Raw genomic sequence first — 26,804 nt, 5'->3', positions numbered from 1 at the left:
AAATTGCAGACTGTGAAAATAGCCTGCAGTACTGCATTCTAACCACTGCGCCACCATCAGCTCGATGTCCCCCGCGTCAGGGGCACCAGTGGCGGCTTGAGTGCTGTGCCAGTGAAAATGGGCTCCTGAGCTCCGTTTTCGGCTGTGACGGGCTCCTGCAACCCTTTGCCAGCGAAAACCGAGCTCGAGGGGGCCAGATGCGGCCCTGCCAAACTCCTTTTTTATTTGGCAGAGGCACCACGGGTCAGTCCTTCTCTGTTTCCAAGGCCGGATCTAAGCACCTGTCAGGCCAACTCCAGCTCCCCGGGCCTTGCGTTTGGTACCCGTCACCTACAAGATCCCTTCCAAATCATCTGCTTAATCTGTGGTCATAAATCAAGGATTTCCCCCTAATCCGCTGAATTGTTATCGGGTCTGGAAAAGATAAGTCGGATCAAACTTTTCTTCCTGTCCTGAGCCGCTGGACTTTGGGTTATTCTTTCAGCCTTCGGCCTTGTTTACAGAGCAATCCTCTGGGCTGAGCGTGGTTTAGCTTGTCAGATCGTGCAGAATGCAGCTGCGAGAGCCAGTGTTCCCTCTAATTTTTTTTGGGGTGGGCGGAAAAGTATAGTGTCTCAGCGGCAGTCCCTTCGGGACTGGGCGGCACAGAAATAATAATAAAATGTCCCTCTCGGCTTCTGGGCAGGTTTGGAAAACTCTGAGTTGATGATGATTTTTAAGTGAGCGATTGCTCACCTGCTCAGCTTAGAGGGAACTATGGCGAGAGCAATCATGGGCTTCCTTAAATATGCCCATGTCACGCCAACACTCCGCAGTCTGCATTGGTTGCCGATCAGTTTCCGGTCACAATTCAAAGTGTTGGTTATGACCTATAAAGCCCTTCATGGCACCGGACCAGATTATCTCAGGGACCGTCTTCTGCCGCACGAATCCCAGCGACCAGTTAGGTCCCACAGAGTTGGTCTTCTCCGGGTCCCGTCAAGTAAACAATGCCGCTTGGCGGGACCCAGGGGAAGAGCCTTCTCTGTGGCGGCCCCGGCCCTCTGGAACCGACTCCACCCAGAAATTAGAATTGCCCCCACCCTCCTTGCCTTTCGCAAGCTACTTAAAACCCACCTCTGCTGCCAGGCGTGGGGAAATTGAGATTCTTTCTCCCCCTAGGCCTTTACAAATTGTATGTATGGTATGTTTGTATGTATGTTTGGTTTTTTATATTAAGGGGTTTTTAATTCGCTTTTAGTATTGGATTATTATTGTATACTGTTTATGATTGCTGTTAGCTGCCCCGAGTTTTCGGAGAGGGGCGGCATATAAATCCAATAAAACTAAACTAAACTAAACAACTAATTGATGGCTCAAGGGGCAGTTAGCAGCCTCTCGGGGTGATGCTCCAGTCAAAAATAGCCTTCTTTGCCAGGCATCGATGGTACAAACGCCTTTTAAGCAGACTAAATAAAGGTTTTAAGAGCTGCAGCAACTATAGTTCAGTTGCTGTAGTTCTTAAAACCTTTATTTCTTCTGCTATTTCTTCTACTCAACTATATGTCAGCCTCAACATAGAAACTTCACATAAAGCAAGGGTTGTGGTGGTGGAATGAATGGTTAATTAAAAGATAAAATAGATTAAATTTGAAGATTAATCAGAAGATAAAGGAAGATGGAGAAGCAAAGATGACTTAAAATTAAAAAATTGAAATTGAAATTAAAAAGACAAGAGGAAGAATAATTAACATGGTAAATTAAAGTAATAGTGATTAATTTACATGTTAAGTTTGATCACGTTACCACTCCTGTTAGATCTTCAAATCTGGATGGTAACCCCCCCTTTTTTTTGGCTAATTGTAACTATGAACAGTGATTGGTTGTAAGTCGAGCACTGCCTATACATAGAAACATAGAAACAGAAACATAGAAGAGATGACGGCAGAAAAAGACCTCATGGTCCATCTAGTCTGCCCTTATACTATTTCCTGTGTTTTATCTTAGGATGGATATATGTTTATCCCAGGCATGTTTAAATTCAGTTACTGTGGATTTACCAACCACGTCTGCTGGAAGTTTGTTCCAAGGATCTACTACTCTTTCAGTGAAATAATATTTCCTCATGTTGCTTTTGATCTTTCCCCCAACTAACTTCAGATTGTGTCCCCTTGTTCTTGTGTTCACTTTCCTATTAAAAACACTTCCCTCCTGAACCTTATTTAACCCTTTAATATATTTAAATGTTTCGATCATGTTCCCCCTTTTCCTTCTGTCCTCCAGACTATACAGATGGAGTTCATGAAGTCTTTCCTGATACGTTTTATGCTTAAGACCTTCCACCATTCTTGTAGCCCGTCTTTGTACCCGTTCAATTTTGTCAATATCTTTTTGTAGGTGAGGTCTCCAGAACTGAACACAGTATTCCAAATGTGGTCTCACCAGCGCTCTATATAGAACCTATTCGTTTTTTAAAATAATGTTTATTGATATCAGCAATTTGTAAGATGTGTGGTCTTTAGCTGACTGGGGAATTCTGGGAATGGAAGTCCACCCATCTTAAAACATGCTAGCTGGATGTACATGGGTAACTGGTCAGAAGTGCTGTCTAGCGGGGCCTAGGGGAAGAGCCTTCTCTGTGGCGGCCTCGGCCCTCTGGAATCAACTCCCCACCCGAAGATTCGCACAGCCTCCATCCTTCCAGTCTTTTGCAACACCTGAAAAACACATTTTTAAAAATTTATTTATATTTATTTATTTTGATTTCTGTGTTGTCCAATCCTGAAGGACTCGGGTGGCTTACAACAATGTAAATTACAAATAACAATAAAAAGAAGTCAAGAAAAAAACCCATACTAAATTCTAAAACCCTAATTAAAATTTTAAAAAAAATTCAGCAATGCGCGTACTTGCCATTCATACCGATTCATACACATCCCTGCCGACAGGCCTGGGGGAACTAAGAACTTTCAATATCCCCGGCCCAAGAATGAAGAATAATTAGGATGAATGTGGATATCTGTTTCTTAAAACATGTTGGGATTTTAGAATTAATTTAATTTAGATTTTCATGTTTTTAGTAGCGAGATTTTTAGTACGTTTAAATATTTAAATACAGTGGTACCTCTACCTACAACGCCTCTACTTACAAACTTTTCTAGATAAGAACCGGGTGTGTGTGTGTTTGCCTCTTTTCATGAACCATTTTCCACTTACAAACCCGAGCCTCCGAAACTGTAACCGGAAAAGGCAGGGAGAAGCCTCCATGGGGCCTCTCTAGGAATTTCCTGGGAGGAAACAGGGCCGAATAAGGCAGAGAGAAGCCTCCGCGGGGCCTCTCTAAGAATCTCCTGGGAGGAAACAAGGCCCAAAAAGGTGGGGAGAAGCCTCCGTGGGGCCTCTCTAGGAATCTCCTGGGAGGAAACAAGGCCCGAAAAGGTGGGGAGAAGCCTCCGTGGGGCCTCTCTAGGAATCTTCTGGGAGGAAATTGGAGGAAAAGGTGGGGAGAAGCCTCCGTGGGGCCTCTCTAGGAATCTCCTGGGAGGAAACAGGGCCGAAAAAGGTGGGGAGAAGCCTCCATGAGGCCTCTCTAGGAATCTCCTGGGAGGAAACAGGGCCTCCACCCTTCCTGTGGTTTCCCCAATCGCACGCATTATTTGCTTTTACATTGATTCTTATGGGAAAAATTGCTTCTTCTTACAAACTTTTCTACTTAAGAACCTGGTCACGGAACGAATTAAGTTCGCAAGTAGAGGTACCACTGTATTAGATTTCTTTATTGTATTGTATTCTTTGTTGTGAGCTGCCCTGAGTCCCAGGAGAAGGGCTGCATATAAATCTTATCAAATAAATAAATAAACTTTGAGAAGGAAAAACCTCAAGATTGTTTGTGCCTTTCAGCGCAGTCAACGTTGGGACCGATATGCTGGAACTTGACTGCCATTTTACCAAGGATGAACAAGTGGTGGTTACGCACGACGAGAATCTGAAACGGTCGACCGGGGTGGACGCCAATATCTCAGACCTCAAATACTCAGTAAGTTCATGTAAGCACTTTTTTCTTCCTTTTTTTCCTGCCAAAAACGATCGGCCGCTTGAGAGGTGCCACCCACAGCCTTGCAATGGGCTCAGTACCCGAAATCCTGGCTTTAATTGTCAGGTGCATAATTCTGCATTTACTGTATTTTTCGGAATGTTTTTTCTGAAACCTTTCTGTATTTAAGCTCCCATTTTCTTCTTTTAAAAGGAACTCCCTCCGTATCTGTGCAAGCTGGAGGTCACCTTCCAGAAAGGTAACCGTTTGAAGAATCTGAATCTTTGCCGAATGCTGTCCTATTATTGTTGTTTTTATTTTTTCTTTAATAATATTTTTTATTTTTCCCCACAAACATCCGTACATATACCATGTTGTCAAAACATCCTTAGTTATGCATCCTTAGTTATGCATTTATACCCCAAATATCATAAATCTACATCCTTAGTTTGCTCCTTTTATACTTTTATTTCCCGTCTCAGGGAAATTAGGGAATTATCAGGGTAATCGGTAGTTGGGGAAATATTATTATTATTATAAGAACTGTGTTCAGTTCTGGAGACCTCACCTACAAAAAGATATTGACAAAATTGAACGGGTCCAAAGACGGGCTACAAAAATGGTGGCAGGTCTTAAGCATAAAACGTATCAGGAAAGACTTCATGAACTCAATCTGTAGAGTCTGGAGGACAGAAGGAAAAGGGGGGACATGATTGAAACATTTAAATATGTTAAAGGGTTAAATAAGGTCCAGGAGGGAAGTGTTTTTAATAGGAAAGTGAACACAAGAACAAGGGGACACAATCTGAAGTTAGTTGGGGGAAAGATCAGAAGCAACATGAGAAAATATTATTTTACTGAAAGAGTAGTAGATCCTTGGAACAAACTTCCAGCAGATATAGTAGATAAATCCACAGTAACTGAATTTAAACATGCCTGGGATAAACATATATCCATCCTAAGATAAAATACAGAAAATAGTATAAGGGCAGACTAGATGGACCATGAGGTCTTTTTCTGCTGTCAGTCTTCTATGTTTCTATGTTCATACAGTGGTTCTCTACCAGTGACGGGCTACCAAAATTTTTAGCACCACACTGTGGGTGTGGCTTCTGCAGGACACCCTGCATTTTCTTTCAACATCTTTCAGTGCAAATTGGGTGCTCTGGGGTGGAGCTCCATTTTCGCTACCCCACTGCGTTCCCCACCCCCAATCTGGGCAGTAGCCCACCCCTGGCCACACCCATCATGGCTGTTAGAATGTCTAGGTCAGTGTTTCCCAACCTTGGCAACTTGAAGATATTTGGACTTCAACTCCCAGAATTCCCCAGCCAGCAAATGCCAGCATTTGCTTGCTGGGGAATTCTGGGAGTTGAAGTCCAAATATCTTCAAGTTGCCAAGGTTGGGAAACACTGGTCTAGGTCAGGGGTCTCCAACCGCCGGTCCGCGGACCGGCACCGGGCCGCTGGGGGTTTTCAGCCGGTCCGCGGCGCCAGGGCCCCCTCGGCCTTTCCGCGCTGCCCACCGCCCGCCCGATTTGCCCCCTCTGCTCCTCTGCCACCTCCTGCCTTTCACCGCAGCTCCTCCCGCACCCGGAACGCACGCCCTGCCCGCCTCACATTTGCCGAGAGGACTTTCGCCCCGGGCTCTCAGCAAGGGGGCTGCATGAGAGGCGGGGCCGGCGGAAGGTGATATTCAATGTCGGGGGCGCACGGGCGGTCTTGCGCGCTCCCTATCTCCCTGCTAGCCCACTCGGAATACTGTATTCAAAATAAGAAAAGCCTTCGCCGGCAAAGGCTTTTCTTATTTTGAATACGTATTCCGAGTGGGCTAGCAGGGAGATAGGGAGCGCGCGCAAGACCGCCCGTGCGCCCCCGACATTGAATATCACCTTCCGCCGGCCCCGCCTCTCATGCAAACCCCCTTGCTGAGAGCCCGGGGCGAAAGTCCTCTCGGCAAATGTGAGGCGGGCAGGGCGTGCGCGCGTCACCGCTGAGAAGAACGGAGAGAGAACGAGAGTGAGTGAAAGCAACAGACAGCAAGATAGAGAGAAAGTGAGAAAGAGAGAGTGAGAGAAAGGGGGGGAGAGAAAGAGATAGCAAGAGAGAGAGAACAAGAGAGAGAAAGAGCGTGAGAAACAAAACAAGAGAGAAAGAGAGAGAGAGAGAAAGCAAAAGAGACAGAAAGAAAACAAGAGAGAGAAAGTGAGAAGAAGAGAGAGAAAGAGGGGGAGAGAGAGAGAAAGAGAGAGGGGGGAGAGAGAGAAAGAGAGGGAGAAAGAGAGGGAAAGGGGGGAGAGATAGCAAGAGAGGGAGAGAGAAAGAGAGAGGGAAAGGGGGAGAGAGGGGGGAGAGAAAGAGGAGATAAAGGAAGAGGAGAGAGAGAAAGGAAGAGAAAGAAAGAAAGAGGGATAGAAAGAGAGAGAGAGTGAGAGATGCTCAGTGAGCCTTTCTTTGAAGTTGCCTTTCTTTCTTTCTTTCTTTCTTTCTTGCTCTTTTTCTTTCTCTCTTTTACCTTTCCTTCCTCTATTTCTTTTCTTTCTCCTTCCTACCTTCTTCCCTCCCTCCCTCCAGTCCTTCCTCTCTTACTCTCCCCTTTCATAAGTTTCCTTGCTTCCTTCCTCTGTTCCTGTCCCTTCCCTCTTTCCTTCCTTCTTTCTTCCTTCCTTCCTTCCTTTCCTCCCTTCCTTTCCTCCCTCCATTTCTTGCTTTCCTTTTCCTTCCTCCCTTCTTTCCTCCCTCATTCCCTTCTTTCACTCCTTCCTCTCTTACTCTCCCCTTTCACACCTTTCTTTGCTTCTTTGCACCCTTCTTCTGTTCCTGTACCTTCCCTCTTTCCTTCCTTCCTTCCCACCCTCCGTCCATTCATTCACCCATTCCTCTCTTGATCGCCCCTTTTACGGCGCCGCTGACAGCTAGCTCCCCCCCCCCCCACCGGGCCATGGAAAACTGGTCTAGTTGAAAGCCGGTCCCTGGTGCAAAAAAGGTTGGGGACCTCTGGTCTAGGTAATACAATAAGCCTTCAACAAACTTTAAGTAGAGTTAATGTAGCGATGAGGGTTAGTCAGTCAATAAATCAGACAGCATATTATATACAGATAGGCAAAAACAATAGTAGTTACACAGTCCAATATCACACACATATAATCCTAATAATGATTTGCAAACCAGGCTATCGCACACAGCAAATATAAATCCCTCTGGTACAAACTCCCCCAAGAGAAATATCTTTGGCTCCCCCTTATGGCCAACCAGCACATGTCTCTTAAAGGTACAGTCTTAAACTTACATTGTTAACCTATGTATTGCAACACCCAACATAACTATATACAGTATACAGTTTTCCCCAAGACCGCCCGTGAGAGTCAAATTTCCGCAAAGTAGAGATGCGGAAGTAATTATACTATTTTTGGCTGCAAACAGTATCACAGGACATCCCCTAACTACACTTTAAACCCCTAAATTGCAATTTCCCATTCCCTTAGCAATCTTTAGATTATTACTCACCATTATTACTGGTACTCACCATTGAAGAAGATACTTAATGATTCTGATATTTATTAACATAATTTATTAACAATAATTTGGCGATGGCGTATGACGTCACGGGCGGGAGAAAACATAGTGTAGAAAAAAGCCCTACGAAATATTTTTTAATTAATATTTTTTGAAAAACCGTGGTACAGTGTTCCCTTGATTTTCGCAAGTTTGAACTTCGCGAATAGCCTATACCACGGTTTTTCAAAAATATTAATTAAAAATTACCTTGTGGTTTTTTTCTATACCATGGTTTTTCCCGCCCGATGACGTTATACGTCATTGCCAAACTAATAATTTTTGCAAATAAATAACAAAAAATAATAATTATTGTTAATCAATGGTGAGTACCAGTAATAATGGTGAGTAAATGCTTGTTAAGAGAATGGGAAATGGTAATTTAGGGGTTTAAAGTGTTAAGGGAAGGCTTATGATACTGTCCATAGCCAAAAATGGTGTATTTACTTCCGCATCTCTACTTCGCGGAAATTGGACTTTCGCGGGCGGTCTCGGAACGCATCCCCCGCGAAAATCAAGGGAACACTGTATAAACTTTTCGCGAATATCGGACCTGCGAAAGTCAAGGGCCATGCCCACCCTGCAATCGGGCAGAGAACCTGTTGTTGAAATTTTTGAAGCCCACCCTGGCTGCCGACTCCCCCACCCCACAGCAGCTGCCGATAACTTCCCCCGTGTCCTCAGCAACAATCGAATTCTTGTGTCCCTCAGAATGCCAGTGTGAGGGTGAAGACAAACGTATCCCTCTCCTTCAAGAGGTGTTTGAGGCCTTTCCCCACACGCCGGTCAACATCGACATCAAAGTGAACAACGACCAGCTGGTTAAAAAGGTGAGTCCTCTCTCTCTCTCTCTCCTCATTCCACCTCCTTCTGCTTTTAAGTTCCTATTTATTTATTTATTCATTCATTCATTGATTTGTTTTGATTTGATTTGATTTGATTTGATTTGATTTGATTTGATTTGATTTGAATGCCGCCCCTCTCCACAGACTCGGGGTGGCTAACAACAGTGATAAAAAACAGCATGTAACAATCCAATAATAAACAACTAAAAAACCCCTTATTATAAAACCAAACAAACATACAAACATACCATGCATAAATTGTAAGGCCTAGGGGGAAAGAATATCTCAATTCCCCCATGCCTGGCGGCAGAAGTGGGTTTTAAGGAGCTTACGAAAGGCAAGGAGGGTGGGGGCAATTCTAATCTCTGGGGGGAGTTGGTTCCAAAGGGCCGGGGCCGCCACAGAGAAGGCTCTTCCCCTGGGTCCCGCCAAACGACATTGTTTAGTTGACGGGACCTGGAGAAGGCCCACTCTGTGGGACCTAACTGGTCGCTGGGATTCGTGCAGCAGAAGGTGGTCCGGTGCCATGAAGGAAACTGATCGGCAACCAATGCAGACTGGTGTAACATGGGCATATTTGGGAAAGCCCATGACTGCTATCACAGCTGCATTCTGCACGATCTGAAGTTTCCGAACATTTTTCAAAGGTAGCCCCAAAGGTTGGCCCAATTGTGGCTTTCAAGCAGGACAACAGTGGTCAGTATGTGTTCTGCCCCCCAGCTACGGACCAGAGAACATGTAGATGTTCCATGCTTTGCCTGCTTTTCTACTTGCTACCCCCTCCAACAATCAGCTGTGCTTCAGAAGCAGAGCCCCAACCATCTCCAACCTCAAAACCGGCAAGTGAACGAATGTGCTGAAGCTGACCAGGCGAAGGGCTCCGAGGATCAGCTGTGCCTTTGAAGGTGTTTTTCAGCCGCAAACACGAGCTAAGCGATCTTCCGTGCTTTGCCTGCTTTTGCGCTTGCTGCTCCTTCCAACAATCAGCTGTGCTTCAGAAGCAGAGCCCCATAATTTTCCCCATTTTTCTAGTTCAATTGTGTAGCCAAAATTCATTCCCCAGCTTGTCATATTCTCTTTTACAATTTCCACTTTTGTCTCATAACGAATCAAAAATTTATATATTTTACCTATTATGGATGTAACTATTGGCGGACGACAAAATCGACTGCATTCAAGGAAAACCAATTAAAAATTGGTTGGCTGCATAGCTAGAGGTATAACAAGCAGGAAGAGGGAGGTTATGATCCCACTATATAGAGCGCTGGTGAGACCCCATTTGGAATCCTGTGTTCAGTTCTGGAGACCTCACCTACAAAAAGATATTGACAAAATTGAACGGGTCCAAAGATGGGCTACAAGAATGGTGGAAGGTCTTAAGCATAAAACGTATCAGGAAAGACTTCATGAACTCAATCTGTATAGTCTGGAGGACAGAAGGAAAAGGGGGGACATGATCGAAACATTTAAATATAGTAAAGGGTTAAATAAGGTCCAGGAGGGAAGTGTTTTTAATAGGAAAGTGAACACAAGAACAAGGGGACACAATCTGAAGTTAGTTGGGGGAAAGATCAAAAGCAACATGAGAAAATATTATTTTACTGAAAGAGTAGTAGATCCTTGGAACAAACTTCCAGCAGACGTGGTAGATAAATCCACAGTAACTGAATTTAAACATGCCTGGGATAAACATATATCCATCCTAAGATAAAATACAGAAAATAGTATAAGGGCAGACTAGATGGACCATGAGGTCTTTTTCTGCCGTCAGACTTCTATGTTTCTAAAAATGTTTTACTGGTGGCACCTATCGCCAGAAAGACTATCAAAAATGTTCCCAAAAACCTCTCCAATATGTTGGAAGTGTAAAAAAGAAAGAGGCACATTCTACCACCAGTAGAAAAACGGAAGAAAACATAATAATTAAAAAAATACTAGACTGTGCGGAGATGGACAGGCTATCCAAAAGATTAGAGGGAAAGGAAGAATCAGATTACTATAAAACATGGGCAAAATTTTATGATTGGCTAAAGAAAAGAACAATAAAGAAATAAATAAAAATGTATGCAAAGCAACACGTCAAATAAAAGAATTCAAAAATTAATATTATGTAAAAGAAGTGAAATTCTCTGATCAAATATCCAAAAAGTGGGGAAACTTTCATTTCCCAAATGTTGTATGTATATGTTTTTATGTATGTTTTTTCTTTTGTCTTGTATGTCATATTTGTAAAAACACACACACACACACACACACAAAAATAGAAGCAGAGCCCCAAACATCCCCAACCTCAAAACCAGTGAGCAAATGAATTGGCTGAAGCTAAGGACTAGCCAGAGAATACCAGATAGACAGAAACTGCCCCCATTTTTCTCCCCAAAAACTATGCTCCGAAAAATGTGATAATGTAGGAACAAGACCCGGGGTGGCGCAGCAGGAAGAGTGCTGAACTGCAGGCCACTGAAGCTGACTGTAGATCTGAAGGTCAGCGGTTCCAATCTCATCACCGGCTCAAGGTTGACTCAGCCTCCCATCCTTCCGAGGTGGGTCAAATGAGGACCCGGATTGTGGGGGCAATAGCCTTGCTCTGTTAAAAAAGTGCTATTGCTAACATGTTGTAAGCCGCTCGGAGTCTAAGGAGAGGGTGGCATAAAAATCGAATGAATGAATGAATGAATGAATGAATGAATGAATGAATGAATGAATGAATGAATGAATAACCCAACTGAAATTGTCAAGAGCAGAATTTTTTAAAAAACACTCAAGGCACCTTCTTTCATCTATGGTGGTTATGTCCAGAGACAAGAAAATATTGGAAAAAAATAAATAATCGGTTGTGTCAAATAACAAATACAAAAATAGAATATACGCCAGAGTTTTGTCTACTGGGTATTATGAGAGGTACCTGTTCTAAAAATGTAAAATATTTAAGCTTGCATATTACAACAGCTGCAAGGATTGTATTTGCACAGAACTGGAAAAATCCGCAAATACCTGAAGACAAGGAGATCATCAAGAAAATATACGACTGTGCAGAGATGGACAGATTGACAATGGAGCTTAATAATCGAAAAGAATCGGACTATTATGAAACCTGGACAAAATGGTACCAATGGACAAAAAAAGAAACTTAAAAGAAGCATTGAAATAAAATATTAAGAAATTTAAAAGCAATTACAAGACAATATTGATAGGAATGTATACAGTGAACCCTCGAGTTTCGCGTCCTCAAGTATCGCGAAAGGGCTATTTCGCGAGTTTTCAACCCGGAAGTAAATTCCACCATCTGCGCATGCGTGCCCTTCCACGCATGCGTAGATGGTGGAGTTTCCCCGCCGGGCAGAGGATTCCCTGGGTCTTCCCCCTTCCCCCAGAGGCTTCCCTGGGACACCCCAGCTCCGCTCCCCAGCTGGGAAGCGGCCCCAGCAACAGCGTGGGCGGGCGGGCGGTGCCCGCGCACTTGGGGACATCCCAGCTCCGCTCCCCAGCTGGGAAGCGGAGCTAGGGAGTCCCCACCGCGCGCGCGTTGCTGGGGAAAGCGCGCGCGCTTGGGGACATCCCAGCTCCGCTCCCCAGCTGGGAAGCGGATCTAGGGAGTCCCCACCGCGCGCGCGTTGCTGGGGAAAGCGCGCGCGCTTGGGGACATCCCAGCTCCGCTCCCCAGCTGGGAAGCGGAGCTAGGGAGTCCCCAAGCGCGCGCGCACCCCAGGCACGAGCAACGGGGTGGGCGGGCGAAGGGCGGGCGGCAGTGGAAGCAAAAACTCCCCAGCTGGGAAGCGGAGCTAGGGAGTCCCCACCGCGCGCGCGTTGCTGGGGAAAGCGCGCGCGCTTGGGGACATCCCAGCTCCGCTCCCCAGCTGGGAAGCGGAGCTAGGGAGTCCCCAAGCGCGCGCGCACCCCAGGCACGAGCAACGGGGTGGGCGGGCGAAGGGCGGGCGGCAGTGGAAGCAAAAACACCATCTGCGCACGCGCAGATGGTGTTTTTACTTCCGCACCGCTACTTCGCTAAAAATCGATCATCGCGTGGGGTCCTGGAACGGAACCCTCGCGATGATCGAGGGTTCACTGTATATGATGTAGATTCATCTGTAAATATGATCATGTACTTTTTTAAAAAAATTGAAAAACTTAATAAATATATATTTTTTTAAAAAATGGAATGAATGAATGAATAAATAAATAAATAAATAACCCAACTCAAATTGTCAAGAGCAGAATTTTTAAAAATAATCTGTTTGTTTCTCTATTGACCGTAGGTTTCCGAGTTGGTAAGGTCTTACAAACGAGAACATTTGACGGTTTGGGGCAGCGCCAGCCATGAGGTTGTGGAAAAGTGTCAGAACGAGGTAAATGGAGAATGATATAGACCAGTGATGGCGAACCTATGGCACGGGTGCTACCGGTGGCACGTGGAGCCATATCTACTGGCACACAAGCCGTTGCCCTAGCTCAGCTCCAACGTGCATGTGTGTACTGGCCAGCTGATTTTTGGCTCGCACAGAGGCTCTGGAAGGGTGTTTTTGGCTTCCAGAGGGCCTCCAGGGGGATGGGGGAGGGTGTTTTTACCCTCCCCCAGCTCCAGGGAAGCCTTTGGAGCCTGGGGAGGGCGAAACATGACCCTACTTGGGCCCACCAGAAGTTGGGGAAATCGGCCGTTTCCAGCCTCCAGAGGGCCTCTGGGGGGGGGGGACTGTTTTCGCCCTCCCCAGGCATTGAATTATGGGTATGGGCACTTGGGCATGTGCAGTAGCGCGTGCGCACATTCTTTTGGTACCCAAGGAAAAGGTTTGCCATCACTGGTGTAGGATGTCCTGCCTAAGCAGGGGGTTGGACTAGAGGACCTCCAAAGTCCCTTCCAACTCTTGTTATACAGTTATCAACTTTTCAGCAACTTTCCCTAAAACGAGAAGTCTGTGCAATAACAGGGTTGAAGCCCACCATGAACTAATCTCCCTGTGATGTCCCTGGGTTTTTCTCCCTTCAGAACTGCCACATTCCCACCCTTTTCTGCCTGCGCCGTGTCCTCCTCCTCCTCGGACTCTTCTACACTGGCCTCCTTCCTTTCTTCCCGCTCGTGGAGGAATTCCTGGAGATCCCCATGCCTTCCATCATTCTCAAGTAAGTGGCTTTTCGGGTGATCTTCGGGTTCTGCGGCTTTGGCCACAAGCAAGCTTTGTATCATGGAGAAGTCCTCTTCCTCTGGAAAGCCAGTCGGGATGTTCGCCCTCCAGTGGACCAACGGGGAAGTGCCTGCTTCTCTTGGTGGAAGGCCATCCCCAGTGGATTTGGCGCCAGGATCGTAGGAAGGCGCGCCTGCATCCGTTTGACTGGTTTTTATATAAATGGGTTTTATCGGGGTTGGGTTTTTTAGAGATTATATTTGACTTTCTTTTTATTGCTGTATATTTTGTATTATGTTATATTATATTATATTATTTTTATTTTATTTTATTTTATTTTATTTTATTTATTGTATTTGTATGCCGCCCCTCTCCGTAGACTCGGGGCGGCTAACAACAGTAATAAAAACAGCATATATCAATTCAATATTAAAACAGTTAAAAACCCTTGTTATAAAACCAAACATACATACAGCCATATCATGCATAAAATTGTAAAGGCCTAGGGGGAAAGAGTATCTCAGTTCCCCCATGCTTGGCGGCAGAGGTGGGTTTTAGGAAGCTTACGAAAGGCAAGGAGGGTGGGGGCAATTCTAATCTCAGGGGGGAGTTGGTTCCAGAGGGCTGGGGCCGCCACAGAGAAGGCTCTTCCCCTGGGTCCCTCCAAGCGACGTTGTTTAGTTGACGGGACCCGGAGAAGATCCACTCTGTGGGACCTAACTGGTCGCTGGGATTCGTGCAGCAGAAGGCGGTCCCTGAGATTATTTATTTATTTACAGTGGTACCTCTACCTAAGAACGCCTCTACTTTAAGAACTTTTCTAGATAAGAACCAGGTGTTCAAGATTTTTTTTGCCTCTTCTTAAGAACCATTTTCTACTTAAAAATCCAAGCTGGGAAAAATTTCCCAGGAAATTTGAGAGCAGCACAAAGGCCCAGTCAGTTTCCTGCCATTCCCCCTTTAATCCCGGCCATCTGGGCTGCCAGAGGAGTCTTTTGGTGACACTTATGGAGGCTTTGGCAGTCCAGAGCAAACGAAGCATTTTCCTTTCTCGGGGCGCTTGGAGAGAGAATAAACCTCTGCCAGTGCCCAGAGAAAAGAAACGCTCCCTTCGCTCTGGGCAGCCGAGGAGTCACCACAGTGAAGGAAAAGCACTGGCTACAAAGCGAGCGAGCGAGAGGAGAAGGGAGCCCTTCAGCATGGGAAGGAAGAGGAAGCAGGTAGCAGCAGCAGCAGCAGCAGCAGCAGCCAGTGTATGGGAGGCAGTGGATGGGAGGCAGCCTCGCGCCAGGTGTGTTGGAGGCTCTTGCTCCTCCTTGCCGTCTCAGAGTCCCTCTTTTTTTTAAGCCTTAAACTTTTGGATTTTTTTGATTCCCCTCACCTCACCTTCTTCCTTTGGCAGCAACTCTCCTCCTCCTCGTCTTCCTCCTCCTCCTCCCCCCACCCAAATTCCGAGCTTTTATTTCTTTCCTAATGGGTTTGCATGCATTAGAAACATAGAAACATAGAAACATAGAAACATAGAAGACTGACGGCAGAAAAAGACCTCATGGTCCATCTAGTCTGCCCTTTTACTATTTCCTGTATTTTATCTTAGGATGGATATATGTTTATCCCAGGCATGTTTAAATTCGGTTACTGTGGATTTACCAAACACGTCTGCTGGAAGTTTGTTCCAAGGATCTACTACTCTTTCAGTAAAATAATATTTTATCATGTTGCTTTTGATCTTTCCCCCAACTAACTTCAGATTGTGTCCCCTTGTTCTTGTGTTCACTTTCCTGTTAAAAACACTTCCCTCCTGAACCCTATTTAACCCTTTAACATATTTAAATGTTTCGATCATGTCCCCCCTTTTCCTTCTGTCTTCCAGACTATACAGATTGAGTTCATGAAGTCTTTCCTGATATGTTTTATGCTTCAGACCTTCCACCATTCTTGTAGCCCGTCTTTGGACCCGTTCAATTTTGTCAATATCTTTTTGTAGGTGAGGTCTCCAGAACTGAACACAGTACTCCAAATGTGGTCTCACCAGCGCTCTATATAAGGGGATCACAATCTCCCTCTTCCTGCTTGTTATACCTCTAGCTATGCAGCCAAGCATCCTACTTGCCTTTCCTACCGCCCGACCACACTGCTCACCCATTTTGAGACTGTCAGAAATCACTACCCCTAAATCCTTCTCTTCTGAAGTTTTTGCTAACACAGAACTGCCAATGCAATACTCAGATTTAGGATTCCTTTTCCCCAAGTGCATTATTTTACATTTGGAAACATTAAACTGCAGTTTCCATTGCTTTGACCATTTATCTAGTAACGCTAAATCATTTACCATATTACAGACCCCTCCAGGAATATCAACCCTATTGCACACTTTAGAGTCATCGGCAAATAGGCAAACCTTCCCTACCAAACCTTCCCCTATGTCACTCACAAACATATTAAAAAGAATAGGACCCAGAACAGACCCTTGTGGCACACCGCTTGTAACCTGACTCTGCTCAGAGTACTCGCCATTAACAATAACTCTCTGATGTCTATGCTTCAGCCATCTTGAAATCCACTGAACTATCCAGGGATTAAGTCCAATCTTCACTAATTTATCTATCAGCTCTTTATGTGGAACCGTATCAAAGGCTTTGCTGAAGTCCAGATAGGCAATATCCACGGCACCACCTTGATCCAACATCTTTGTGACATAGTCAAAGAACTCAATGAGATTAGTCTGACACGATTTGCCTTCAGTAAAGCCATGCTGATTTGGGTCCAATAAGTTATTGTTTTTTAGATGCTGATTTATCCTCTTTTTGAGTAGAGTCTCCATCATTTTAACTACCACTGATGTCAAGCTAACTGGCCTGTAGTTTCCAGCTTCTTCTCTACTGCCCTTCTTGTGGATAGGCACAACACTGGCCATTCTCCAATCCTCAGGAACATCTCCTGTTAACAGGGATTGGTTAAACAAATCAGTCAGGGGGGTAGCAATGACAGATCTGAGTTCTTTAAGAACTCTGGGATGGATGCCATCTGGACCCATTGCCTTATTTATCTTTAATCTTTCAAGTTCTTCTAAGACATCGGCTTCTAAGATCACTGGAGCTGAATCTGTACAGCTGGAAGCAATGCTATATCCCTCTATAGTATTATTTTGTAAGGTGTCTTTTGAGAAAACTGAACAGAAGTAGCTATTGAAATGGTCAGCGATCTCCTTATTCCCATCAATGCATGTATTATTCCCGGTACTAAGCTTTGTGATGCTGCAGTTTTTCTTCTTCCTATCACTAATATATCTGAAGAAGGTTTTATCCCCCTTCTTTACAGATTTTGCTATTTCTTCCTCTTTTGAGGCTTTAGCAGCATATATTATCTTTATTTGCTTTTACATTGATTCCTATGGGAAAAATTGCTTATACTTAAGAACAGTTCTACTTAACAACCTGGTCATGGAATTAATTAAATTCTTACGTAGAGGTACCTCTCTCTCTCTCTCTCTCTCTCTCTCTCTCTCTCTCTCTCTCTCCCTCCCTCTCCCTCTCCCTCTCCCTCTCTCTCTCTCTCTCTCTCTCTCCCTATCTATCTATCTATCTATCTATCTATCTATCTATCTATCTCTATATCTGTCTGTCTGTCTGTCTGTCTGTCTATCTAATTTGACTTCTATGCCACCCAATCCCGAAGGATTCAGGGTGGCTTATAGCAGTATAAAATTACAATTAACAACAACGATAAAAAGAAGTCAAGTGGAAAAAAACCCTAATTTCTAAAATCATCATTAAAACTAAGATAATTTAATGGCATACATACTAATCATTCAAACCAATTCAAACACATGGACATGCTAGTGGTCGTTTTATGCTGTAAGCCGCCCCGAGTCCTTCGAGACTGGGCAGCATAGAAGTCGAATGAATGAATGAGTCAGTCAGTCAGTCAGTCAGTCAGTCAGTCAGTCAGTCAGTCAGTCAGTCAGTCAGTCAGTCAGTCAGTCAGTCAACAAACAAACAAAAATAAAATAAATAAAATAAAATAAAATAAATAAATGCGCATGGGAAGGGGGGAAGGGAGGGGGCAGGGATGATGGGCATGGGACTAGCGGGAAGAAAGGCAATACGCCGACTTTGTAAATGGAGAGGGTTGTAAAGTACGGTGAAGCGGTATATAAAGTCTAAGTGTTATTGCTACTGCAGATTTAACTCTGCCCATTGCCAGCAGTTCGATCCTGATTGGCTCAAGGTTGACTCAGCCTTCCACCTTTCCGAGGTTGGTGAAATGAGGACCCAGATTGTTGGGGGCAATAAACCGCTTAGGGCTGCAGATCAGTGTGAAGTGTTATATGTTAGTGCTATTGCTAACTGGCATTCTAATAATATAGAATGGAATGGAATGGAATTCTTTATTGGCCAAGTGTTATTGGACACACAAGGAATTTGTCTTTGGGGCCTATTTCGGTTGGCGGGCCCCAGGGGGAGAGCCTTCTCTGTGGCGGCACCGACTCTCTGGAACCAACTCCCCCCGGAGATCAGAACTGCCCCTACTCTTCCTGCCTTCCGTAAACTCCTCAAAACCCACCTTTGCCGTCAGGCATGGGGAAACTAAACATCTTCCCCTGGGCACGTTGAATTTATATATGGTATGCTTGTGTGTGTGTATGTTAGTATAGGGGTTTTTCTTAAATTTATAATATTTTAATTAATTGAATTATGTATTGGATTGTCTTTTCACTTGTTGTGAGCCGCCCCGAGTTTTCGGAGAGGGGCGGCATACAAATCCAAATAATAAATAAATAAATAAATGTAAAAGAAAATATACATTTGTCAAGAATCATGAGGTACAACACTTAATGATTGTCATAGGAGTCAAATAAGCAATCAGGAAACAATATTAATAAAAATCTTAAGGATACAAGCAACAGGTTACAGTCCTACAGTCATAAGTGGGAGGAGATGGGTGATAGGAATGATGAGAAAAAATTAATAATAATAATAATAATAATAATAATAATAATAATAATAATAATGCAGACTTAATAAATAGTTTGAGGGAATTATTTGTTTAGCAGAGTGATGGCGTTCGGGGAAAAACTGTTCTTGTGTCTAGTTGTCTTAGTGTGCAGTGCTTTGCAGCGAAGTTTTGAAGGTAGAAGTTAAAACAATTTATGTCTAGGATACATGGGGTCCGTAAATATTTTCCCTGCCCTTTTTTTGACTCGTGCAGCACTGTATACAGGTCCTCAGTGGAACAGTGTTCCCTCTAATTTATTTTTGGGGTGGGCGGAAAAGTATAGTGTCTGAGCGGCAGTCCCTTCGGGACTGGGCGGCACAGAAATAATAAATGAATGAATGAATGAATGAATGAATGAACGAACAAACAAACAAACAAACAAACAAACAAACAACCCACCCTGTTTTGGCTCAGAGAATTTCAAAATAAAATACTGTACTGTGTGTCTATAACAGTGAGCTCATAATAGGGCAACTCTATCAATATCAAAATGCCACTTAAATAGTTGAGCTAGTTTCAAACTAGATTTTGATTTTCTTTCTCTCTTCCTTACTCCCATTCTTTTTCTTTCTCTTTTCCTTCCTCTCTTTTTTCTATCTGTTTCTCTCTCTTCCTCTCTCTCTCCTTCCCTCTCACTCTTTCCCTCTCGGCTTCTGGGCAGGTTTGGAAAACTCTGAGTTGATGATGATTTTTAAGTGAGCGATTGCTCACTGCTCAGCTTAGAGGGAACTATGCAGTGGAAGGCAGGTTGGCAGCAATTGTTTTTTCTGCAGTTCTGATTCTCCTCCAAAGTCTGTGTTGGTCCTGTTGGGTTGCAGAACCGAACCAGGCAGTGATAGAGGTGCAGACGACAGACTCAATGATTCCTCTGTAGAACTGGATCAGCAGCTCCTTGGGCAGTTTCCTCAACATACCGCTTGCAGATATTTGAATGGTCACTAAAACGATTGGTTATAAGTCGAGAATGATTTGCAAATTGTCGCTTCTGTTGTTTCCATTGCAGGCTGAGAGAATCGGAGAAGATTTCGAAGGGCCAGCGATTCACCATACAGCTTATTGACGTGTAAGATCGCTTCCTTTTCTTGAGCTCTCTGTTTTATTCTTACTACACCTTTCTGCTATCTCTCCTCCATCATCTCCCCCTACACCTGCAATAAGCCTTACTTTACCAATTATACCTACCACCTGACACAGAGAGAGAGAGGGCCCAAAGTCTCCCTGCCGGTGTTCATTCTGTGTGACTAGAACTCCCAGTCTCCTGGTGATTGGCACAAAGTCAGCCAGTGGCTTTCATGCTTAAGACAGGACAAGAATTCACCATCTCCTGATCATTGGGCCAAAGTCACCCAGCCAGATTTCATGCCTACAAGAGGACTAGAACTCCCAGTCTCCTGGTGATTGGCACAAAGTCATCCAGCCGGTTTTCATGCTTAAGACAGGACTAGAATTCACCGTCTCCTGGTGATTTGCACAAAGTCACCCAGCCAGCTTTCATGCTTAAGACAGGACTAGAATTCACCGTCTCCTGCTGATTGGCCCAAAGTCACCCAGCCAGCTTTCATGTTTAAGACAGGACTAGAATTCACCGTCTCCTGGTGATTGGCCCAAAGTCACCCAGCCAGCTTTCATGCTTAAGACAAGACTAGAATTCACCGTCTCCTGCTGATTGGCCCAAAGTCACCCAGCCAGCTTTCATGTTTAAGACAGGACTAGAATTCACCGTCTCCTGGTGATTGGCACAAAGTCATCCAGCCGGTTTTCATGCTTAAGACAGGACTAGAATTCACCGTCTCCTGCTGATTGGCACAAAGTCACCCAGCCAGCTTTCATGTTTAAGACAGGACTAGAATTCACCGTCTCCTGGTGATTGGCACAAAGTCAGCCAGTGGCTTTCATGCTTAAGACAGGACTAGAATTCACCGTCTCCTGCTGATTGGCACAAAGTCAGCCAGTGGCTTTCATGCTTAAGACAGGACTAGAATTCACCGTCTCCTGGTGATTGGCCCAAAGTCACCCAGCCAGCTTTCATGCTTAAGACAGGACTAGAATTCACCGTCTCCTGCTGATTGGCACAAAGTCAGCCAGTGGCTTTCATGTTTAAGACAGGACTAGAATTCACCGTCTCCTGGTGATTGGCCCAAAGTCACCCAGCCAGCTTTCATGCTTAAGACAGGACTAGAATTCACCGTCTCCTGCTGATTGGCACAAAGTCAGCCAGTGGCTTTCATGCTTAAGACAGGACTAGAGTTCACCATCTCCTGGTGATTGGCCCAAAGTCACCCAGCCAGCTTTCATGCCTACAAGAGGACTAGAACTCCCAGTCTCCTGGTGATTGGCACAAAGTCATCCAGTGGCTCTCATGTTTAAGACAGGACTAGAATTCACCGTCTCCTGGTGATTGGCCCAAAGTCACCCAGCCAGCTTTTACGGCTAAGAAGGAATTCATCTTCTTCTGCTTTCTAGCCTGATGCTTTAACCACTAGACCACATTGTTTCTCCATTCTTCTGCCCATGTTTTGAAACTGTCGCACTGTTCCATCATGTCTGCAGTACTATCAGAGATTAGCTCAACCTGTGACATGCCCAGAGAATCTATTCCTGCTCACAAACCGCATTTATGACAAAAGACAGGCCAAGTGGAAACCGAGTTTCTCCCAGGTCTGTTAAAAACGGATGGGCAAGACCGTGACTGCATAACATCTGGCTCCATAAAATTCCTCATATATATATATCAATAAAATTAACTGCCTTGGAAATGGCCCTGGGTTGGGCCGAGAGGCAAATAAGGAGCTGTGATGTTCCTTCAATACACCAGGGTGATTTGATACAAAAATATGTAACTCTTCCCTGGTGCAGAGTTGAAGGGATTGGATACTGTAGCCTAGAGGATAATTCTCTGCCTTACAAGGCAAAGGTTGCAGGTTCAAGTCCCAGTGGGTATGGCTAGCTGATGAGGCCAAAATAAGGCGGAAATAGATCTATCCTAGTCTCCCTTAATTTTCAAATTCAGCAAAAAAACATGTGACACACACACACACACACACACACACACACATATATATAATTAATCTGCGGACACCATGCCGCTGGTAACAGTTATTTCAATGGACGACAGCATCCATGGAGGTCAAAAAAGTCAAAATGGCAGCCACAACAATGGTGCCGGCAAAAAAACAGGAGCCGGAATTGCCTCACGGACGCCACCTTGTCACTTTTTGATCCCAGTGGATTATATTAATGTTTATAAGCTATTGAAGTGCCATTTTAAAAGAAAAGTTCCTTCACAGTTGTTTTTTAAATCAATCTTTATTTTGGCGGGAAAGGGTAGTTGGCGGTTGAACATGGATTAACAATCTTCTCCTTGCCATGTTTTACAGATTGTTAATGAGGAAAACTTTATTTGATCACCTCACTGCTCGAGGAATTCAGGTATAGTATTATATGAGTGAGTGTGTGTGTGTGTGTGTGTGTGTGTGTGTATATGTGTATGTATATATATATGTCAATTTATTTTTTTATTTTTTTATATGTCACATGTTTTTTTGTTGAATTTGAAAATTAAGGGAGACTAGGATAGATCTATTTTGGCCTTATTTTGGCCTCATCAGCTAGCCATACCCACTGGGACTTAAACCTGCAACCTTTGCCTTGTAAGGCAGAGAATTATCCTCTAGGCTACAGTATCCAATCCCTTCAGCTCTGCACCAGGGAAGGGTTACATATTTTTGTGTCGATATATTTTATATATCCGACAGAAAAAAAAACATATAGCCCCTCCCTGCTACAAAGCTGAAGGGACCAGGTCCTGTGGCCTAGAGGTTAATTCAAAGCCCCAGGATCAAATCCCAGTAAGGGTATGGCTAGCTGATGAGGCCAGAACAAGGCCGAAATAGGGCTATCCTAATCTCCCCTAATGAAATTTTTTTTTTTTAGCAAAAACATGTGACACATACAGAATATAGTTGGCTATGAATAAATTAACTGCCTTGGAAATGGCCCTGAGTTGGGCCGAGAAGGAAAAAGGAGCTGTGATGTTCTTTCAATATACCAGGGTGATTCGACACAAAAATAATGAGCTGGGGTGGCGCACAGGTAGAGTGCTGTACTGCAGGCCACTGAAGCTGACTTGTAGATCTGAAGGTCAGCGGTTCAAATCTCATCACCGGCTCAAGGTTGACTCAGCCTTCCATCCTTCCGAGGTGGGTCAAATGAGGACCCGGATTGTGGGGGCAATAGGCTGGTTCTGTTTAAAAAAGTGCTATTGCTAACATGTTGTAAGCCGCCTTGAGTCTAAGGAGAAGGGCGGCATAAAAATCAAATAAATAAATATGTATGTATGTATGTATGTATGTATGTATGTATGTATGTATGTATGTATGTATGTATGTAACCCTTCCCTGGTACAGAGCTGAAGGGTCTGGATACTGTAGCCTAGAGGTTAAATCTCTGCCTTACAAGGCCAAGGTTGCAAGTTCAAGTCCAAGTGATGGTATGGCTAGCTGATGAGGCCAAAATAAGGCTGAAATAGATCTATCCTAGTCTCCCCATTTTACAACTTTCCCTGCCTCAGTTGTTGTTCTAAAGCGAATCGCGGGAGTTGTTAAGTTAGTCACCCAGTTACTAAGTGAACTTGGCACTCACAACACCCCCTCCAAATGTTGCGAGTGCTCTCGTCCACCTCTGGTCATGTCAGATTCTGAGAAGGATGAGCCAGGCCCCTCTGGATACCCTGGACCCTGGGGGTTGCCAGCTGATGCAGAGAGTGAGAGTGAGGGAGAAAGTGGCCTGAGTGAACCCAAGGAACCACCAGAGGAGGCTGATATGACAATGAGGGAGTGGTCCCAGTCAGAGGATGAGGAAGACATTAGAGAGGAAAGTCAATGGATTGACCCTCGCTGTAGGAGACTGCTGAGAAGGCGAGAGGAGCTGCATAGTAGAAGGTATTAACTTACAGCCTTACCTCTTTGGAGTGTGATGTCACTTCCAGGCAGTATAAATGTAAAATCAATCTGAGTATTGCATTGGCAGTTCTGTGTTAGCAAAAACTTCAGAAGAGAAGGATTTAGGGGTCGTGATTTCTGACAATCTCAAAATGGGTGAGCAGTGTGGTCGGGAGGTAGGAAAAGCAAGTAGGATGCTTGGCTGCATAGCTAGAGGTATAACAAGCAGGAAGAGGGAGATTGTGATCCCACTATATAGAGTGCTGGTGAGACCACATTTGGAATCCTGTGTTCAGTTCTGGAGACCTCACCTACAAAAAGATATTGACAAAATTGAACGGGTCCAAAGACGGGCTACAAGGATGGTGGAAGGTCTTAAGCATAAAACGTATCAGGAAAGACTTCATGAACTCAATCTGTATAGTCTGGAGGAAAGAAGGAAAAGGGGGGACATGATCGAAACATTTAAATATGTCAAAGGGTTAAATGAGGTTCAGGAGGGAAGTGTTTTTAATAGGAAAGTGAACACAAGAACAAGGAGGCACAATCTGAGGTGAGTTGCGGGAAAGATCAGAAGCAACGTGAGAAAATATTATTTTACTGAAAGAGTAGTAGATCCTTGGAACAAACTTCCAGCAGACGTGGTTGGTAAATCCACAGGAACTGAATTTAAACATGTCTGGGATAAACATAGATCCATTGTAAGATAAAATACAGGAAATAGTATAAGGGCAGAGTAGATGGACCATGAGGTCTTTTTTCTGCCGTCAACCTTCTATGTTTCTATCAATAAAGAGTGTGATTTTACCATGAAATAATGGACTTTTGGGTCGGTGGGTTTGCTCTGAATAGGGGTGGGTGGGGGGCATTTCAGAGGAAAGTGAGATGACTCCCAGCTGTTTCTTTCAGGTCTACATCTGGGTGTTGAACGATGACCAGGAATATAAGCGAGCCTTCGACCTGGGGGCCACCGGAGTGATGACCGACTACCCCACCAAGCTGAAGGAATTCCTCCACAACTATCCGGCGTGAGGCCCGGTAAAGCCGCCGGTGCCGGCGTCATTGCTTCTTCGGAAGAGACCCAACTGAACCCCAAGGAGAGGATCTACTCTTGAGTTTTTTTTCAGCAAGCGTCTACCTGCCGTTACACACTCTACAACCCGACAACTTGGTTTCGATGACCTCATTCTTAAAAGTCACGCCACGTCGCCGTATTCATCGGCGGCCCTCGATAGCGGGGTGGACTCATTCTCCTCCTTTGTAAATAGCTTGGTTTGAGTGGTCATCTTCTCAACTGGGTCCGTTGACGAGGCCGCGTGAAAAACTTTAGGGGGGAGGGACGGGGATGCGACGATGTGACCTCTTGGGGTGTCCACCGAAATCTTTCCAGCTAGATCCTTGGCATTGAAAGACATACGATGACCCCCTTGAACTTCTCCGTGAGTTTGAAAACGGATGTGTGACAGCACCTGAGACAACCACTCTAAATAGGGGACCCATGGCCAGTAAATAAAGTCCTCCTTGAATATACAGTGGTACCTCTACCTACAAATGCCTCTACTTATGAACTTTTCTAGATAAGAACCGGGTGTTCAAGATTTTTTGGCCTCTTCTCAAGAACCATTTTCCACTTACAAATCCGAGCCTCTGAAACTGTAACTGGGAAAGGCAGGGAGAAGCCTCCGTGGGGCCTCTCTAGGAATCTCCTGGGAGGAAACAGGGCCAGAAAAGGCGGGGAGAAACCTCAGTGGGGCCTCTAGGAATCTCCTGGGTGGAAACAGGCTGGGAAAAGGCGGGGAAAAGCCTCCATGAGGCCTCTCTAGGAATCTCCTGGGAGGAAACAGGGCAGGAAAAGGCAGGGAGATGCCTCCAAGGGGCCTCTCTAGGAATCTCCTGGGAGGAAACAAGGCCGGAAAAAGCAGGGAGAAGCCTCCATGGGGTCTCTCTAGGAATCTCCTGGGAGGAAACAGGGTCGGAAAAGGCGGGGAGAAGCGTCCATGGGGCCTCTCTAGGAATCTCCTGGGAGGAAACAAAGCCGGAAAAAGCAGGGAGAAGCCTCCATGGGGCCTCTCTAGGAATCTCCTGGGAGGAAACAGGGCCTCCACCTTCCCTGTGGTTTCCCCAATCGCACACATTATTTGCTTTTACATTGATTCCTGTGGGAAAAATTGCTGCTTCTTACTAACTTTTCTACTTAAGAACCTGGAACGAATTAAGTTCGTAAGTAGAGGTACCACTGTATATCAGAGGCGGCTTCCTGCGGAGAACAACTATTGTTGTAGTGTCGTTGTTGAATTTGTAGCTGTGCCTAGCGAGTTTAGGGCAGGATCGTCCCAAGAATTAATACATTATTAGACCAAGGCTGTCCACTTGAAGGCCGATGGACCGCTTGAAGGCCAATGGACTTCAACTCCCAGAATTCTGGGGGGCTGACTGAGGGATTCTGGGAGTTGAAGTCCACCAGTCTTTAAAAATGGCAAAGATCAGGCAGCCTTCCAATGGAGACTTCCTACATCTGTGTGCTTGTTCTAATCTCCAATCTAGAATGGTTGTCCCTCAACCTTGGCTGCTGAAAGATTGGGTGGACCTCAACTCCCAGACTTCCAGGGATGCTGACTGAGGGATTCTGGGAGTTGAAGTCCACCCATCTTCAAATGGCCGAGGTTGAGGAAACCCCGATCTCGAACTGTGGCAATAGTGTTGCGATTAGTTGAATATGTAGGGTCAGGGTTATTTGGGTAATTTATTGTAGGAGACCATAGTAGCTGCAGCATAGAGTCTAATACGTCAGTCAAGTGTTTTAAGACAAATTCTGTCGTCATGAGCTGCGATGGAAAAGAGGTTTAATAACGGGGGGAATTTGGATATTAGTGCAAGAGATAAAAAGGTATTTTTTAATTTAATTTCTTTCTTTGTTGACAAATCCGAATACCGTATTTTTTGGAGTGTAAGATGCACCCCCCCCCCAAAAAAAAAGAGGGTGAAAATGTTGGGGCGTCTTATACATTGAATACAGCCATTTTTGGCCTCCAGAAGTCCCACCCCTGCATCCCATTATTGCAAAAAATGGGCCTTTTTTGGTAAAAAATAGGGTGTGCAGAAGGTTTGGGTGGCATGCAAAGTCTCTTGGGGGCTGGGGCAAAAACACCCCAGTTTTTGTGGGGGGGAAAGGGTAAAAAACAGGCTGCTTTTTGCAAAAGTGGGGGCGTTTTTGCCTTCCCCCAGGAGCACTTTGCATGCCTTATAAGCCCTCTGCGCACCCCATTTTTGCAAAATAACAGGCGAAAAATGGGCTGGGTTGTTTTTTTTTGCAAAAATGGGCTGGTTTTGCCTT

General features: G+C 44.8%; 1 protein-coding gene across 1 annotated transcript in view; it reads left to right on the top strand.

Moving 5' to 3' along the window:
* Nucleotides 1-24,998, top strand: part of GDPD1 (glycerophosphodiester phosphodiesterase domain containing 1) — a 45,397-nt gene extending 20,399 nt beyond the window's left edge. The window contains exons 2-10 of the mRNA XM_070731251.1: nucleotides 10-319; nucleotides 3,880-4,015; nucleotides 4,226-4,271; nucleotides 8,279-8,397; nucleotides 12,669-12,758; nucleotides 13,397-13,530; nucleotides 19,534-19,593; nucleotides 21,908-21,959; nucleotides 24,380-24,998. Of these exons, the coding sequence (XP_070587352.1) occupies nucleotides 10-319; nucleotides 3,880-4,015; nucleotides 4,226-4,271; nucleotides 8,279-8,397; nucleotides 12,669-12,758; nucleotides 13,397-13,530; nucleotides 19,534-19,593; nucleotides 21,908-21,959; nucleotides 24,380-24,502 (1,070 nt within the window). The 3' untranslated portion in view covers nucleotides 24,503-24,998. The remainder of the gene's footprint in view (nucleotides 1-9; nucleotides 320-3,879; nucleotides 4,016-4,225; nucleotides 4,272-8,278; nucleotides 8,398-12,668; nucleotides 12,759-13,396; nucleotides 13,531-19,533; nucleotides 19,594-21,907; nucleotides 21,960-24,379) is intronic.
* Nucleotides 24,999-26,804: the final 1,806 nt, after the last annotated feature.

The sequence above is a fragment of the Erythrolamprus reginae genome, chromosome 1 (genome assembly GCF_031021105.1).
Source record: "Erythrolamprus reginae isolate rEryReg1 chromosome 1, rEryReg1.hap1, whole genome shotgun sequence".
NCBI lineage: Eukaryota > Metazoa > Chordata > Lepidosauria > Squamata > Dipsadidae > Erythrolamprus > Erythrolamprus reginae.
The sequence above is the reverse complement of the archived record's forward strand: the minus strand, read 5'-3'. Positions and strand labels throughout refer to the sequence as shown.